The following is a 19023-nucleotide window of genomic DNA, read 5'->3' as shown; positions in this document are numbered from 1 at the left end:
TGTGAAGTAGAAAAATAAATGTAATAAATAATTGTAGGTAAAAAATTGTAAATTTTAAATAAAATAAAAATTTGTGTATCGATGGATTGAAAAAATCAGCGATTTTGACACTAGGGGGGGGAAAAAGTGAAATTCGCTAAATTCTGTTGGTGGTTACACAACACCACACACCTTCATTACTAAACTTACAGAAAGGTATAGTAATGTTAACAATTAAAAAAAAATAGGGAAGGACATGAAATTATAAATTAAAGGGCATGAAAGTGTAAATTAAAGAAATTAAAAACACGAAAATTAATGATCAAGTATCAACAAAGAAAAGAAAGATCTGAAACACTAATTTTATTCTTCGCAGTACATATACTTCCACTTACAGAAAGTTGTAAATTGAGCTTGTACACCGAATTCGATGAGAGAATTGTTCGTGACAATATGTATAATGTAGCACCAATACACTTGCGAAATTCTCAGTTCAATACTGGATCTGACGACGTGTCTTTTCTGAAATTGAAAATAATATATATAAATATTTAAAAATAATAAAGTTTGATATATACGCCTAAAAATCGTCTGTCATCTTTCGCAATATTGCGTGCGGCGTATCATTCCGTTTTTCAATCATTGCATTTTTTCGGCTGAAGGGAGCCGAAAAGACGTCTCGCCACAAGGAGGGGACTGACAGGGCCCGGAACTATTGGTTTTTTTTTACAAAAAACATATTCAAGTGAAGGATTTTAAATAATTTTTTGAAAGCGAAAAAAAAGGAAATATCTAAACATCTGTTTATGTCTAAGCATATATAGGGTCTTTATAATTAAAGTTCCACTTTGAAATCGCCATAAAAGGAAAACTACTGGACAAAATGTTATCAAACTTGGTAATAGTTTACAGGAGGTCATGAGATTCAATTTTTCGCAAAAAAAGTTAAAAAACTCACTACCAGCGAAGAATGGCGCTGTATGCAATATTGTTAAATGAAATAAGACATGAAGAGATCGGTTTAAATAGATTCCTCCTGCCGTAAGACATTTAGCCATTACGATTTTGCATAACCCCACAGTTTCGTTTAGAAACGATTAAAAACATTTTGTTTGCCAGTCGAGAAGATTTTGTTGCAATTTTTTACCCAATGTCGCACCGCAAAGGTGCGACATTGGGTCATCAACACCTTGCGACATTAAAAGGTTTCTTTTAATGCTAATAATATAAAGGTAATAATAATAATTCCACGGAATTTTATTTCATTAAGTGATTTCAAATGCACGATTTAATTATTTTTCCCTCAAGTATTATTGAAATATTTTTTTATAAGAGTTGGGATGCAATTAAACACATTGAATTTTATAATATTTTGTAAAAAAGCCTGTGTGTATGGCGGAGGGGGTGAGGGGGAAGAAGTAATTTTCTTTTAAAAGTCTCAGTTTGAAAGACTTACACATTAATAGGGGGGACGGTTTTGGCTCGTTCTCTTGAACGTCGTATGAATGAATTTCCGCTGTTTCTAGAGAGAGTTTCTACGGGGCAAAAAAAGCTGGAACTTCATAGAGATATCGCCAAGAAACTCGAGAGAAACTATACGTAGCGAACTGTTGTAATTTTTAATAATTTTTTGCGGCTTCAATAGTTGAACTCCGCCGCTAATTTTTTTTTGTTTTTATGTGTTTCTGGGTGAGATTAATGTACGTAGTTTAATTTTTCATAATTTTTTGAGGATGACAGCTTCCGACCCTTTCCTTGTTAGAGCGGCGAACAAATTTTTTGTTCAAAAATGGTCGAAAGTCTGCTCTTCTTTATAGGCGCCTTATTCCCTAAGGAATGTGTGATTTCATCTCTCTATAGGAGGTTTTTTTTTTTTGCTCTTATTTTATTTATGATTTTACGATTTCCTTGCTACCGAGGAAGGATTTTGACATACAGTACTTCCGGTACACGTCTGGCTGTTGTTCTCTTCACATTTTGGGTATATGTGCGTTGTTGGTGATCTTCTTTCACACTCATTACTCTTTTACTCAGCTTGGTTAAAAACTTAAGATATACTTGGTTATAAAGACCACATAAAAATTGAGAACTTCTCCATTTACACCTCCCACTCGGAAGTATGCTCTTAGTGCTTATCGCGTTGCTAGCCATAAAGCCAAACATCAAGAAGCCGAAAACCTGTGTATTTTTCTTGTTTAGTGCAACAACCGGATACCACTCTATCAGCACCGGTTTTCAGATACAAGAATTCAAAATTATCGTATGCATGAGAGACGGAGAGAAAAAGCTCATATGTATACAGGCAACCTCATGAATTTATTATGCGACGACTTTTATGTACCTCTTTCTCTCTGTATTAAGAAGTCAACAAGTATTAATCACTAATTCTTCGTGTTCATATTAGACGTAGACAAAAAAAGCAGTCTTATACTTGTCAATACATATATCATAAAAACTTATTAATACTTATATTTTTTTCTGATCACATTTTTGTACATGAAGGCAGATAGTTTTGTACACACTCTCTCAAGAGACCTTAATGATTACTAGCATGCCACTAGATATTATCCATTATGTCGTCAAATTCGGAATGCGTTAGATTTTTGTGGGCTTACTGACGGAGATTGATGAAGAGATGCCATAGATGAACCTCTTTTATGTTAAAGGTACACTTGTTTCAGGCGTAATAGCCAATAGCTGAGGAATATTGATCTATTTGACGTACAGGTCTGTCTATACAAAATATGACAGTTGCTCGGCAAAGTAATTTCACTTCTTTATATCATTGATACTATATATCATGTTGGAAGGTTGAAATGGATTTTATCTAAAATTTAACGAGATAACTTTATTTACTCACCGTACACCAGGCATGGAGCCAGGGCAACGTATCGGGAGGGGCGACTCATTATGTAGGTTAGTTGAATCGTCCTGTATTTTACAGGACAGACAAATTTTTCCCATAGTATTCGGCTTTTGGGAGAGCGGCCGCCCCTCTCTGGATCTGTGCCTGCCTGTCTGCCGCCATAGAGGCAATTTACGAGATTGAAGAGAACAAATAAATAAATATTTTTAAGCTGTTCATTTCCAATATTTTAACGAATATAATGTCTCAGTTCTATATTTAAGTGATGTATGTTTTGTTTTCTGCTGAATGAAAAGTAGTTTATTTAGAAGGAAAAGAGAGAGTAATTCGAAAGAACGCCTATTAAAATAAAAAAACCTCGTACATGTGAATTTACACTTTATTTTTCCTCTCTAATACAACCAGAACAAAAACTTAGGTTAAAAAATAAGGTTAGAAAAGTTGTTTGAAATGAATTTGCAGCAATAGAACTGGTGCGTCAGCAATGCAATCTACGTCACGTGATTGTTCCATTTGCATAATCTATATTGCATGTGTAAAAGGAATGAGCTGACTGGTTCGCTTGTGGCTGTGGTACTTTCACTGATTATACACGCTCAAATGCAAAGTTAACAGATATTACAGAATAAAATATGTTGGATCTCCAATATAAACGAGGCCAAATCCTTACAAACTTCAAAAAGAATTCCGAAATCCTCACGTAAAAAATAATTGTAATTTTTTCTGACATTCCAAGGTTTCGGGAGAAGAACGATGTAGCGTTAATGTAGGCTGTAAATCATTTGTACCGTGTTTTCTGATTTTGTTGGTTGCAAATGTGCTTTTTTCTGGTAAGAATTCGGTTATTCTTTCCCGATGTAATCTCATGTCTGCCTATATATTTTGTTGCCACCTTTTCAAATAGACCAGCGCATTAAAGTTGGGCTGAATTTCGGTAGAACATGATATTGCAGCAAAAAGAGTATGACGACTGAGTTGAGGAGCCAATATAAGAAAACACCTTCTTATATAACATTTCCCTCGAAATTTCCAAAAACACCGACAGCCGTTCATTAACAACCGAATGCTTGTAGCAATAAGCAATTTTATCATTGTAAAGCAGTATATACTTATCCGATTCTACGGAAAACGACAATAAAAAATTATCCACTTACAGAGGTCATGCTACTCATAGTTTAGATCTGATTAAGCTATCAGTACTTTGGAGATAAGTGTGATACTTATTTAACGTGCTTTATCATTTTTTAAATTAATTGCTGGAACGAATTTCGTATGTATCCGTTTGTGCATTGTTGTGTAGGATTGTGCACATCACGAACTGTGATGAGTCTTAACCCCTTCACGTACAGGTTACATACATTATATGTGTGGAAAAAATCATTAACAGGAGTAAGAGTATATGACGAACAGATGGGAAAAAAGACCCCACAGTTCATATGGTTATAGTAAAGCTTCTCGATGGTGAGGAGGGAGGAAAGAAAACACAGACAACTGGATTGAATTTCTTCCACTGCCGTTTGGACGAAATATTTCATTGGTAAAGGAGCATCACTTCTTGACGATCAGGGACGAGATATCTTGGCCTTATGTAAATGGAAGAAATACATTCAAGCTCTCCTTGTTGTCTTTACTTCTTTTCCCATCATCGCGAAACTTTATTGTTGAACAGAAGTTGTTTTTTCCTCCCACATGTAATGAACCTATCTATGAGAGAGAAAGAGAACACAATGTGAGAGTGAACCCCTTAGCACAAGGATGCAGGTCTATATCGTAAAATTTCAGTTTCCAATATTGATCTATATCGGGCAACGATATCGTTCTGGATAATAAAGGCATAGTCAGTGTACCCCCCCCTCCCCGAACATTTCTGACCCCACTTACCGACATGCCACCTCATCACTGGTTGCGCAATGCTATTATAATATGAGTTTATAAGTAATGGTTTGATAAGTTGGATAATTTCAAATCTCGTCAAATTTATTCATTTTCATGCATACAGAAAAAATACAAAATAAAAAATGTGAGACATATGCGTCATTTATTTATTCAATATTGCTTGCCCGAGGCCTATACAAGGGAATGCGGTGGTAGAGTTTGACAGAAGAGATGGTTGATGTTACAAAGGAAATCAAAAACTGTTGTACTATCAATAATGTTTGACGGGAGGTTGTTCCAATCGGTTATAGTTCGAGGAAAGAAACTAAATTTGAAACAATCAGTGTAGTATCAAAGATAGGTTTCAATTTATGGGAATGGTTAATTCTATTGGAAATGTATGAAGATGGAGTTAAAAAATTGGAAGTGTCGATGTGAAAATGGCCGTGAAGGATTTTGAAAAGGAAAGTGAATCGAGAGTTATGTCTACGGGTGGAAAGCGGTTGGATATTGAGTTGGCGCTTGAGCTCAGTTACTGTGACGGAGGATGACCAAAAGTTTAAAATGAAGCGGGAGGATTTATTTTGAATAGATTCTAGTTTGTCTATATTGGAGAGAGTATGGGGGTCCCAGATTTCACATATGAGAGAATATAGGTTTGAAAGCAGAGATGTCTGATGTGACGGGTGGAGTTTTTAAGGTTTCGACGAAGAAAAAAAGAGTTTTTGGAGACACTTATGAAAGACGTAATCAACAAACATGGAGGTTCCAACGGAGGTCGGCAGAAATATTTATACCCAGATATTTATAATAGGAAACCTCGTTGATTAGAGAATTATTGATAGAGTAAGAAGAATCGAGAGGAAGTCTTTTGCGAGTAAGTTTCATAAAAACAGTTTTTGAGGAATTAAGGGGTAATTGATAGGACGAGCACCATTCCGAAATAATGTTGAAATTGTTTGGGAGAGATGCTCGTTCGGATTCGTTGTGCATTGTTTGGTAGATGACGCAATTGTCTGCAAAAAGTCTGATATGGCAAATGATGGAATTAGGAAGATCGCTCATATAAATCAAAAATAATAATGGCGAGAGAACCGAACCCTGGGGCGTGCCAGACTTAACTTGGAGAAATGGAGAGTTAGAACTCCCTCCCAAAGAGACAAACTGACTGCGGTTGGTAAGGAAGGCATCCATATAAGCAGCTGAACACATAGGCCAAGATTTTGGAGTTCATGTAGAAGTTTATTGTGGGGCACCCTGTCAAAATCTTTGGAAAAATCCAAGAAAATTATATTTGGACGTTTTTGTCGATACTGCTTGATAAATCATGCATGTAAAGAGCTAATTGGGTAGTTACTGATAAACATGATCGAAAGCCGCGTTGATTTGTGAAAAAGAAGTTTATTGAATCAAGGTGTAAGCGGATTTCCTTGGCAACTATGTGTTCAAAAAGTTTGCAGCATGTAGAGGTGATAGCGACTGGTCTGAAATTAAGGGATTTGAAAGAGAACCTGATTTATGAATTGGAATAATCTTATTAATTTTCCAGTCAGAGGGCAAGTTAGATGGGTTTAATGAGACGTTTTGAAGGTAATTAAAAAGTTTAAAAATTTGAAGTAATTAGAAATTTCATCAGCGCAAAATTTAAGAATATGATTAGGAATCCCAGCCGTGCCAGTGGAGTGGAGCTTCAATTTTTTTGAAAGATTCAGGAGGCCTACTGTAGTGAAGAAGATAGGACAAGAGTTGAATAATGAATCGGAAAAGGAGTACTGAGAGAGTGTGGTCAGAGGAAAAAGCCCGATTAAATTCTGTGCCGATATCAATTTGAGAAGTCAGGTCAATGTTATCAATTTTAAAGGACGAAGGGCCAGCTGATTCAGGGCGAAGAAAATTCCAAAATTTTTAGACGTTAGTTTTAAGGTATTGAAGCAAGGTAGGTAATTAGGTAATTTCAAGTTAGGTAATTTGTTTTTCGGTGAAAGATGAAATCTTTAAGGTTACGTGTGAAGTTATTTCTGAGAGAAAGGGAGATTGAATTTGAGTTTGGAGACATTTCGGCGAATTTTACTTTTTGAATTTATAATATCACGATTGATCCATGGGTTAAAGAGACATTTAGAAGAGATATTTTTGATGGGAACAGAGGCTTTGCATTTTTCGATAACCGCTTTGACAATATGAATATCATTTAAAGCAGATGATGAAACATGCCCTCTTATTTATGGGCATCTTTTTATCAGCCACCTCGTTGGGCATTTTGCCTGTTGTGGCGTTGTATTTGTATTTGTATAAATCCGGGGAATGGGTGGAAAGGATATTTTGCATAAAGGGAATATCGGCCTTGTTAAAGTTGAGTTTTGCAGCGTGTTTAAAGGAAGGGAGAGTGTGATGGAGGGAAAAATTTACAAAAAGAATTTTATGGTCGGGAATGCCATCAAAAACTGAGAAATCGGAAACCGGGATTTTGTTTGAAACAGCAATTAGGTCTAATGTAGAGCTAGAGTGATTTGAAATTTTTGTTGGTTCTAGAATAGTTTGGACGAGATTAAACTTCAGGAAAATAAAAAGAACTCTCTTATTAATATAGTGATTACCCGAGAGAGACTCCATTTTGTGCCAGTCAATTCCGGGTAGGTTCCAGTCACCGGCTATGATTAAGAGGTGTGAATTATAAAATCTATTTAAAATTGATTCCAATTCGACGAAACAGAAGAGAGCAGTGTTTCCCAAAGTGGGAAATACTGCCCCCAGGGGGCGTAGAAGCTTTGAGTTTAGTATACGATCCTATGGGTTGGCAAGCGATGAGAAGAAAAATTTTATGAACAAGGGGGCGATGGGACGAAAAGTTTGAGAAACTATGATCTAGATCAGGGGGTGAACTATCTCTGCAGTCCTTAGTAACTACTAGTCCTAATGAACTACCGGTCGGAGGACTGAAGCTAAGGACCGCTTCAACTACTAGTAGTTAAGAGGTACTATGTACTACCAGTCCTTAAGGTCACGTGACGTGAAACAGTAGTTAGAGGGGAAGAAAATTTTTGGTTTCGAGAGTAACAGATCTCTAACCAATCGGGATGCCGTTTGAAGCCTACAACTACTAATAATTATTTAACAATCGTTTTTCCGCAGTGGGTTGTGGCAGCAATTTCGTGTTTACAAACAAACATGTTGTAAACAAACTTTTTTTTCCGAGGGACTCGCCATACATTTTTTTGTCACCCGTGTTTTGCAATTTTTTTTACTCTAATATCGCTGGCTAGTTTAATTATTTTGTAAACGTATGAGGACGTTGCATTTTTCATCTTGCGACTTTTTTTTAGAATAAGATTCAGTATATAATAATAGTCAAAGTATTTTTCTTGTCCGAACTCATGGACCCCACTTTTGGATGTTTGAAGAAGCGAGTATATGGGACCCCAGCTGCATAAAGTGGGTCGCATACTGATGAAATCAAAATTTGAAGAAAAAAAAATTCTTACAACAAAATGTAAGATTTTAAATTAAGGTTACCGGCACTAGTTGAGCCTATGGCCGCAATGTGCCTTTTCGGGGCAGACTTTCCCTTTTTTTTGGGGGGCGTTTTCGATAATAAAACGATCCCCGATCGTTTTATTATCGTTATCCTCCCGCCCCAAAAAGGTGACAGTCAATAATCGACTGGCAAACGACATAGATGATTCACGGAACGTTTGTATAAACCATTCACAGTCTTGATTTCCACAACTCTGACCTTTCCGTCGTCACCTGGAAAGACTTGGGTCACTCGAGCCAAGTGCCACTTGAGGGGAAGTGTGTCTTCCTTCAAGATAACGAGATCGCCGACTGCTATGTTTGACGTTTCATGTTTCCACTTCATCCTTGGTTGAAGACTGGTCAAATATTCCCTGGACCATCGATTCGAGTTCTTTTGCAATTTTTGTATCTTGGCCCATTTGGCTTGTAGACTTCCCGATGCTTCACCATCACCTTCGGGTACAGCAGTCATTGGAGTACCGATGAGAAAATGTCCAGGAGTCAAAGCTTGCAGCTCGTTTGGATCTTGGCCGAGTTGAGTTAGGGGTCTTGAATTCATGCAAGCTTCAATCTGGACAGTCAGAGTAGTTAATTGCTCATAAGTGAGAGCACTTCCCTTGCACGTTTTCAACAGATGACGCTTTAAACATTTGATGTTGGATTCCCACAGTCCACCAAAGTGAGGTGATAACGGAGGAATGAAGTGCCAATTGATTTTTTCTTCAGAGATAACTTTCTGCACATCTTGGGATTTACAGAGTTCGAACTGTGCCTTTAAATAATTGGCAGCACCCTTGAAGTTGGTTGCATTGTCCGAATACATATCTGTGGGCTTCCCTCTTCTGGATATGAATCTTCTAAATGCTGCTAGGAAAGCTGCAGTACTTAGCTCTGACACGATTTCAATGTGAATGGCCTTTGTTGTGAAGCATACGAACAACGCTAAGTATGACTTGAGTCGAACCTTCGACCTCTTCAATATCGGCTTCGTTGTAATCAATCGGTCCGGCAAAGTCTACACCAGTTCTTTGGAACGGTCTGCAGGGCAAGACTCTGTGCGCGGGTAAATTACCCAACATTGACGTCTCAGGTCGTGCCTTGAATCTGTAACAGGTTACGCACCTGTTGAGTATTTTTTTTACGGTGCCCGACGTAATCCAGAATTGCTGTCGAATCATTGAGAGAACCAGTTCAGCTCCAGCATGAAGGTATTTGAGATGGAAATGTTCCACTATCAGGGATGTCAGATGATGATTTTTAGGCAGGAGCAATGGATGCTTGGCACTTGCACTAAGATCCGAATGTTTCAATCTACCACCCACTCGTATCAAACCCCTTGAATCGATGAATGGACTTAGTGACAAGAATTTGTTTGTGGGTGGAAGGGGATTTCCCTTATCAAGAAAACTGTGTTCATCCTTGAACTCTGAGTTCTGCGCGATCCGAACTAATGCTAGAGTAGCATCATTTAATTCAGAAGCACTTAGTGTACCAACGATTTTGTTCTTGGATTTACAGTTGTGGATGAATCGAAGACTCCAAGCAGCAACACGTTGAAGTTTAACAAACGATGAATACTTGCTGATCAAACTCCATTCTTCGACGATTTCGTGAGATTGGGTTGCATTCACCGACTTCTTTAATTCCGATTCATCCTCCATCAACTGGTCTGAAGGGTCGGAATTGGATGGTATCACCAAGCCACTTTCACTCCAGCATGAAGTGAACCAATCTGGCCCTCTCCACCACAAGAAATTTTCTCTCAGCTGTGACAGCTCTGACGACGGCCCCCTGGAGGCACAATCAGCTGGGTTCTTCTTGCCGGGAACGTGATGCCATTGATTTGGATCACTTGATACGTGAATCTGTTTCACTCGGTTCACGACGAATGCCCTCCACCTAGTGGGATCGGATTTTATCCAATGAAGTACAATCTTCGAGTCAGCCCACAGAATTATGTTGTTGATTTTCAAATTCAAAGCTCCATTCACTCGTTCGGATAGTTTAGTCAGCAACACTGCTCCACACAGTTCCAGACGTGGTATGGTTGTAGATTTCAATGGGGCAACCTTTGTCTTTGCACATATCAAGGCTACATTCACTGCATCATCTGTAAACTCAGTGCGAAGGTAACAAACTGCTGAATATGTCTTACATGATGCATCACAAAATCCATGAATATCCATACTCCTGACAGTCCTTGTACTCCCCATAAGAAATCTGGGAACAGAAATGTCCTTCAGGAGAGAAAACTCCTTACTAATTTTTTTCCATCCGACAAGACATGAGGTGTCAAAGGGTTCATCCCAACCCCTATGATCCTTCCACAGACCTTGCATCAGAATTTTTAGGATCCCGGTGGTCGGACTCAAAAAACCCAGAGGATCATAAACCCTAGCAATCTGGGATAGGAGCTGTCTTTTTGTTTGGATTTCTGTGGAAGTTTCATCAACTTGAACACTGAAGGTATCTACACATGTATTCCATAGAATTCCCAGAATTTTTGTGAACGGAGTTTTTTCGAATTGAACCAGATTTGTAGAACCTTGAAGTTCCGGGGGAAGGTCATTCATAACCGCCTTGATGTCCACTTCCTCAACTGGAAGCCTCCCCTTTGCATGAGTTTTATCATTTTTTTCAACATCCTTGGTTGCAGCACCGGTCAGCAAATCGTCGACGTAGAAATCCTTCGATGCAATCCTTGAAACATCTGGGAATTGTTGCTCTTTATCTTGAATCAGCTGCTGAATTGTTCGAATGGCCAAGAACGGAGCACAGGTTGTACCATAAGTAACTGTAGTCAGTCTGTAGTCCTTCAACTCCTCACTTGGATCGTTTCTCCACACAATGCGTTGAAACTCGGAGTGATTCCTCTGAACGAGAATCTGTCGAAACATCTTTTCTATGTCGGCGGTGAGTGCAACAGCATGCGATCTGAATCGTATAAGAACATCAAAGATATCTTCCTGGAGTCTCGGACCAGAATGCAGAATTTGATTTAGTGAGATACCTGATGACGTCTTGCACGAGGCATCGAACACCACCCTCAGTTTAGTCGTGCTGCTCTGCTCTCTCAGGACACCATGATGCGGCATATAGAAATGCTCAGTGCAATGAGTACTCACGCTTGATTCTGGAATGAGCTCCATATGACCCAGTTCTTGGTACTCGTTCATGAAGTCCACGTATTTCTTTTTGAGTTCGGGTTGGCTTGACAAACGTCTCTCCAGTGTCTTAAATCGTTTGACTGCTATGGATCTAGATTCTCCCAACTCAGCAGCTGTAGATTTGAATGGCAGACTCACTACATACCGTCCCGAATCACTTCTCTTGACATCTGTAGAGTAAATTTCCTGGCACATCATTTCATCGGACAATTCTTATCTTTCGGCGGGAATCGCTTCCAGTTCCCAGAACCGGTTGAGAATCTCGTCCACACTGGCACTACAACACTGAGTCTGAGTGCAGCTAATTTCGAGTCCTTGCAGTGTCCCCTTAGCCGGCACCCTTCCAGTCAGTATCCATCCCAGTTTTGTCCTCACTGCAAATGGAGCTCCAGGCATTGAGAGTCGTTCCGGCTCCAGAATATCGAAGAAAACATCTGCACCTAGAATTATATCGATCGGCCTTGACTTGTAGAATTCAGGATCGGCTAGTTGAATGTCACCGAACATCCCCTCAGGAACGGATATCTCGAAGTTGGGAATTTTTGAAGACAGTTTTTCGACAACTAATGCTGTTGTTGTATGGATTTGACCCTTGCCGCAACTTGCGATGAACTTCAGATTCACTTGTGCTGTCGAAACGTCACATATTTCATCACTGACGCCTAGAATTGAATGATTAGATTTGTTGAATATCATTCCTACTTTCTTGCAACAGTCCTTGGTTGTGAGAGATGTTTGGGAGCCACTATCCAGGAGTGCTCGACATTTTACATAATCACCCCGGCACCCGCGGACATTTATGAGTGCTGTAGACAACAGCACTTGACTCGATTTTGCTTTGGAAACATTGAAAGTGCTCGACACGGCTGCTTCTTCACTCGTAGGTATTACGACAGGAGGCTGTACCTTGAATTCATGCAAGAGAGTATGGTGCTTTCCTTTACAACACTGGCAGCGGGTTGTAAACAAACATTTTGCAGATGAGTGATTATTCCTCAAGCAATTGAAGCATAGCTTATTTGACTTCACGAAAATCCACCTGTCGTTGAATGTCATGGATTTAAATTTGCTACAATCTTTGCTTATGATCTTGTTTACACACTATACACAACACATTAGCTTGTTTACGAGTAGCACAGGAAAAAGCAAGTCTAGAATTACCTTTCGACTCTTCCCTTGGTCTGGGACCATCTTGGACAGACTTTAGACACCTGGCCTGTTTTTCAAGGAAAGCTATGAATTCATCATACTCTGGATAATCTTGACCTTGACTTAGTTCCCACTGCTTGATTAGATTATCATCCAATTTTTGTTTTAGAAAGTACACCAACAGTACATTCGAGAGACCACTTACTTCAAGTCCCAAGCACTGTAGATTTCGTATTGCCTCGTTCGCCGTGTCCAGCAGTTCCAAGATGTTTCTTGAATTCACGATTTTCACTTGTTTCAGCTGGAAGATCTTGGCGCACTGTGCATACGCGAGTTCACGCTTGTTGTCATATCTCGACTTCAGAGAATCCCACGCTTGAGACTAACTCGCACTCGTAATCGCAAATCCCGACACTAATCTCGCCGCTTCACCTTTCAGGGCCGCCTTCAGATACTGGAACTTCTGGACATCTGATAAATTGGGGTTGTTGTCGATAGAACCCTCGAAGATTTCCTTGAAGCTCAGCCAACCTCCGAACTCGCCCTTGAACTCCGGTAACTCGAACGTTGGCAGCTTGAGATTATTGTCCTTCGACTGAGATTTTTCACTGGGCTGGCTGAAACTATCTTCAGCCATCGACACCGAACTTGTCATCTCGCGAATTTTTCGTCTCAGCTCTACGTAGCCGTCATACTCCACTTCACCGAGTGATTCATTCGATTTCGCGATATCGCGGTAGCACCTCTCTAGATTCTGATTCAAGTTTTTTAGCTCGCGCTTGAATTCCCGTAGCAAATACACGTCATCGGATTCTAAAATAGCTGACACCTCTTCCTCCGCCGTTCGAATTTCCTTCGTCCAGAGCTTGAATTCTGAGAGCATATCACTAGATTTTGATTTCGGCATATTGGAGAACGGTTTAATTCGAACAGAAACGCCACGGAAAAGAGTTGAGTTCACTCACCGATAACACTCGCTTATTTTGGTTGAATTAAGTTTCCTTTCCTATCACCGAGCTGTCCGGCTTCCAAATCGAAACAAGTACAGACGAAGAGCCTCCGGCTCCTCGACGGACCATTATCATGGCGCTTCACAATGTGCACCTGCTGATTTCTTTGGGGCTTGCTTCGCAGTCGCTTGTTCGGAATTATGAGACGACATTTTAGAATTAGATTTAATTTCTTCAAATATAAAGCATGCGAGCTACATACATTTGCGACTTGTTACCACGATGTTTTGAACGTAACTGTTGCCATCTTACAAAACAGTAATAATGAGAATAAACGATAAAAAGGAAGTAAACAAAAATAAAACGATCCCCGATCGTCCATTCCTTTTAAATTCATTGAAACAACGAATTGCAAATTCTTTCTGGAGCAACTAAAATAATAAATTATTAATAATTTATAATTAAAAGAATTAACTGCCTTGCTGCGTATTGTAGTTCTGTATTTTAAACTGTGGGTTTCTCCTCAGTATTAAAAAATATTATCAGAACATGATTTTCTATGATTGAGCACTTACCTGTTAATGCAAGTGAATACTTCAATATTTAAAATATATATACTTTTATATTAAAGATCTTTCATCAATTTATCTGTTTCATATTTAGCTTCCAACAAATAACTTCACCTGATAACTTCCATTTGATCGTATATTTCATTTCAGTTGATTAGAAGATGAATGATTGATTGAAGTTGATTAATAACAACTTGCACACATGATTTGTCATACAAAAACATTTTATTTCAAACATATGTTCATAGAAAGTTATCATAATCACAATTTATTTATTGTACTTTTCTTAGAAATCGCACCTTTCAAGAATATAATTTTTTGAGATTCATTAATTTTCATTTGCATCTTCAAATGTTGATTTACCTGAAATTAGAAAGAGGAAGAAAAAAAAGCCCTTTTATTATGCTTATCAATCTTTAAATGTACTGTATATTTGATTTCAAATTATAACAGTCTTTAGTTGCATAAGTAGAGATAATTTGTGCACAATAGCACTTTGTCGACTCGCCACCATTTTATCACAGTAGGATCCAAAATGCATCAACTGTGTTTTACAAGGGAGGCCTGGCATTGCACACAGGCGCACTTGTTCATGTCTAGATGTATTTACCTAGGGCTTCACAAATCTTAGGAGCCAACATTGCAAAAAAGAAAATCATACTGACACCTAAAATTTTCTATGCAGATCAAAAAATATTTGGAGTTTATGTCTGCATCTTCCAATATATGAAGATCATCACTAAGTGCTGAAAAAGTTGAATATAATTTGTTTTTACTTTGGATTATTTCTCCTAAAATAAAGCTTGGCTGCCAAGAAATTTGGCCGGTGCCTAAAATGTTTTTCAATTTTTCGAGCCATGTTTCTACGCTAAAATTTTGGTCAGACAGATGAAGTGAAATTGGCACGCAGCTTACTTTATATTTTCACTTTACTTTCAGCTTCACTCTAAAACACATTCTTAACAACCTCTTGTGGATCAGGGAACCCTATTTAAATTAACATAGAAATTTTGCAGTGTTGTATGGTCTCACTAGTTAAAAAGTATGATATTATTTGTCGTCAATTATATTAATTGTTTTAATATTTCCATTCACAAAATTTGCTAATTAGTAAATATGATAATAACATTTTCAAAGAATTAATATTGCTTTTCAGTTAGCAAAGCTTCTAAAGGTTTTTTTTAATGTCCTCCCTCTCATTTATATAGCCAAGACAAGCATAGCAAGATATTTCTCGAGAAAAACCAATATGGTATGGACTAAAAACAATGCCACCTTCCCCCCCCCCTGCTTATTTTGGACGAAATAGGTGGCGTGTTTCTTCCATCATTAACGAGGAAATTCTGGCATCAGAACATTCTGGCGTCCAATTGAATTTATTTGTCTTAAAAACGTGACAATTTTTGTATAAATTAAAACTAGGCAAAGTTTCTCATTTTTTTGATAAAATTACCTTTGTTTGCTCTGGTTGAATTGTTTGGTAACCTTGAAAACCTTCACATAACTTCGTAGCTACCTACAGCCAAGTTCCCGGGAAACAAAATTTTTCAAGAGTTAGAAAAGTCTCACAAATGTATATACAATATATATATGTATATATCAGCTGTTTACTAACAACATCGTTAAAAAATAAATGCTTGTTTAAAGTTTAAATGTTAAAAGTTTCAGTTCCATAACATCTCAAAATGTTATATTTTAAAGTTCTTAAGTATTCGACATGGAAATTTTTTTTCTGTCCTTACTCATACACACAAAATCAAAAACTATTTTTGGCAAAAAATTAAATTTGAACACACACAGCAAGGCCATAACCCAAATGCTGAAGTAGTAATATGTTTCAAACACTAATCTGCTTCCTTTCATTATAATGTATATACCTCAACACTAAAAACTGTGCCTGAAATTAAAACTTTGTTTTTTAGTCCCATTGTACGAATTTCATTTTTTATATCAACAAAACAATATAATGATTCCTTATTAAATATTCTTCATCTCAGAGCGAGTTACAGAGTGCAATTTTTAAAATACAAATACAAATACAACGCCACAACAGGCAAAATGCCCAACGAGGTGGCTGATAAAAAGATGCCCATAAAAATATGGATGTCATGTTTCAAAAATACAGCAACCCCATTAAAAATGCAATTAACACAAATTATAAACAATATATACACATGATAAAATATTATACAATGTCCATAAAGAGTACTTATGGTTGTCTTATTCTAAGAATGGATAGCTTCTCGATTTACCCCAACATGTTTATCGTATTTCTTTTTAAACGTGTCAATTGTGTTACAATTTACTACCTCCGGGGGTAAGCTATTCCATTTATTAACAACCCTATTAGAGAAAAATTCCCTGCGACACCATAACCTTGCATTGTCCCTCACCAATCGATACTGGTGTCCACTTGTAAAAGCAGTTGATTGGCGGTGTACTAAAAGTTCATGGTCCATCCTATCCATCCCATTGAAAATTTAGAACACTTCGATCATATCTCCTCGACACCTGCGTTCATCCAGTGTAAACATATTCAAAAAATGAAGTCTCTCTTCATAACTCAAGCCCTGTGTGCCAATAAGGACACGCGTAGCTCTTCTCTGCACCCCTTCAATCAAGTCTATGTCCCTCTGTAGGTATGGTCTCCAAAACCTTACAGCATACTCCAGTCCAGGACGAACTAAGCCTCGAAAAAGCGGAAGAATGACTTTAGGAGAACGCGAAGAGCCCTTTTTGAAAATGAGACCAAGGATTCTATTCGCTTTTTTGACAACCGCTGAACAATGTTCAGAAAACTTAAGTCGCTCGTCAATGAGAATTCCCAAATCGGTGACTCTAGTTGCATCCGGGATAGTGACACCATTCAACTCGTAAGATAACCGTGGGTTGTTCGAACCAAAATGAGCGACCATGCACTTATCTACGCTAAACGTCATGCTCCATTCATTTGCCCATGCTGCAATCCTGTTTAAGTTGGTCTGGAGCAACTCCCTATCGCTTTCATTCCCGATTACCCCCATTAGTTTCACATCATCTGCGAATTTGCTAGTAATTCCATCGATACCCTGATCGAGTTTGTCGATAAAAAGTGAAAAAAGTATGGGGCCAAGGACACTTCCCTGAGGAACTCCACTTGTGACGTCTGTCCAACCAGAGAATTCCCCGTTCACCATAACTCGTTGCGACCTATCTCTTAACCACGATTCTATCCAATTCAGCAAGTTGCCCCCAATTCCAATCTCGTGTAAACGCTTCAATAGTTTGCCATGTTGGACCCGATCGAATGCCTTCTGGAAATCAAGGTAAACAACATCGACATTTTTGCTCTTACCCAAAGCCTTAGTCACGTAATCATAGAAGCAAAGGAGGTTAGTTACACATGACTTCCCCTTCCTGAACCCATGCTGATTATCCGACAATACATTATTCTCGTCTATCCACTTCACAAACTGCCTTTTGATGATAATTTCCAAAATTTTCGAGAGGGAGCTCGTCAAACTCACTGGACGATAATTTGACACCACTTCTCTACTACCCTTCTTAAATATCGGAACAACGTTAGCCAGTTTCCAATCTCTCGGGACGATACCCTCAGTAACACTACTCCTGAATATCTGTGCGACTGGCCCCAACAATTCATTAGCACATTCCCTGAGGACCCTGGGATAGATGTCATCTGGTCCTGGTGCTTTGCTTGCACATACATTTCTTAGAAGATTCAAGACCTCCACGTCTTCCACTTGAATATCGTTGAGGATGCAACACCCGTACATTGAATATCATTATCTCCATTAAAAACCGACGCGAAAAAGTCATTGAAAGCACTACACATGCCTACATTGCTCTCTACCTTAGAGCCAAAGGGGCCAACTGTCCCCTTACATCCATTATTGACGTATCGAAAAAATGATTTTGGGTCAGAGCCAATGTTATCTGCCAACCTAGATTCAACTTCCTTTTTACTATCCCTTATCGCTTTCTTCAACAGTCTTCTTTTATCAGTAAACAATGATAGGTCACCACGTCCACTTAAGTAGTAGCACATGATTTTTTTCTGAAAATTTAACTTTCACTAAGTAATTACAATATTGTTCATTTGAACAGTTCAAAATATCAAATCTATATTTTAATCCTTTACACTAAATTTAATGCATGAGTTTTACAAAATTTAATATTTAACATTACTGCCAATTTTTACAGTGCTTTATTTCAATTTCACCATTACTCATCACAAAAAAATAATTAAAATTTTTGTCATTTAGGTGCTATAATTTATTATCAATGAATTGTAGCTTATTAGTTACTTTGTGCATTGAAGGGAGGTTGATCTAAAACACCAATTTTCAATTTCCTTATTTATAAGCGATTATTTATAGCATAGTCATCCAAGCACAATTTTTATTGTGCCAACAATATTCAAATTATTTATTTACGCATGTGCTCAATTTATTTAGACATAATTTTTCATTAAAAAAAATTAATGTAGCAAAAAACATAGAATGTAAAATTTCAATTTGATATTATCGTAATTGAAGATTCATGTTTCATTCGCCATGTAAATATTTTCAATACAACCCAAAATATACATAGGCTATTTGATATTTTTCCAGTATTACCAAGTGGGATCCACTGCCCTATTGATTGCGTGACATTATGTCCGTTTATATTTTTAAATAACGCATTTACCGAGCAAAAAAATATTAATAATATCTCTAACACTTTTCTTATATACTTCTATAGCAATAAAATAATTCTTACCTCAGTAATGAACTTCGTCGGGGCTTCGATCGCCGATGTCAACATACACGTATACTAAAGCAGGTTTTTGAGGATATAACGATGAATCACTTCAACTTTGATGACACCGAAGATATAATCCAAGTTTTACCTGTCATTATTATCGTAAGCTGCTTTAGGACTGGTGCTAGGCAGTTCTTAGCAGCGGTCCT

The 19023-nt window shown here is 37.9% G+C and overlaps 1 protein-coding gene across 2 annotated transcripts in view; it reads right to left on the bottom strand.

The window, feature by feature from the left end:
• Positions 1–321: 321 nt before the first annotated feature.
• Positions 322–19023, bottom strand: part of LOC149072088 (uncharacterized) — a 265882-nt gene continuing 247180 nt past the window's right edge. For both annotated transcript variants that reach the window (XM_089246588.1, XM_089246589.1), the window contains exon 4: positions 322–501. In XM_089246588.1, the coding sequence (XP_089102714.1) occupies positions 468–501 (34 nt within the window). In that variant the 3' untranslated portion in view covers positions 322–467. The remainder of the gene's footprint in view (positions 502–19023) is intronic.

The sequence above is a fragment of the Pholcus phalangioides genome, unplaced genomic scaffold (genome assembly GCF_987345545.1).
Source record: "Pholcus phalangioides strain wild (caught in Gottingen) unplaced genomic scaffold, Ppha-v1.0 ptg000017l_1, whole genome shotgun sequence".
NCBI classification, from domain to species: domain Eukaryota; kingdom Metazoa; phylum Arthropoda; class Arachnida; order Araneae; family Pholcidae; genus Pholcus; species Pholcus phalangioides.
This window is presented reverse-complemented; position numbering and strand designations above follow the sequence as displayed.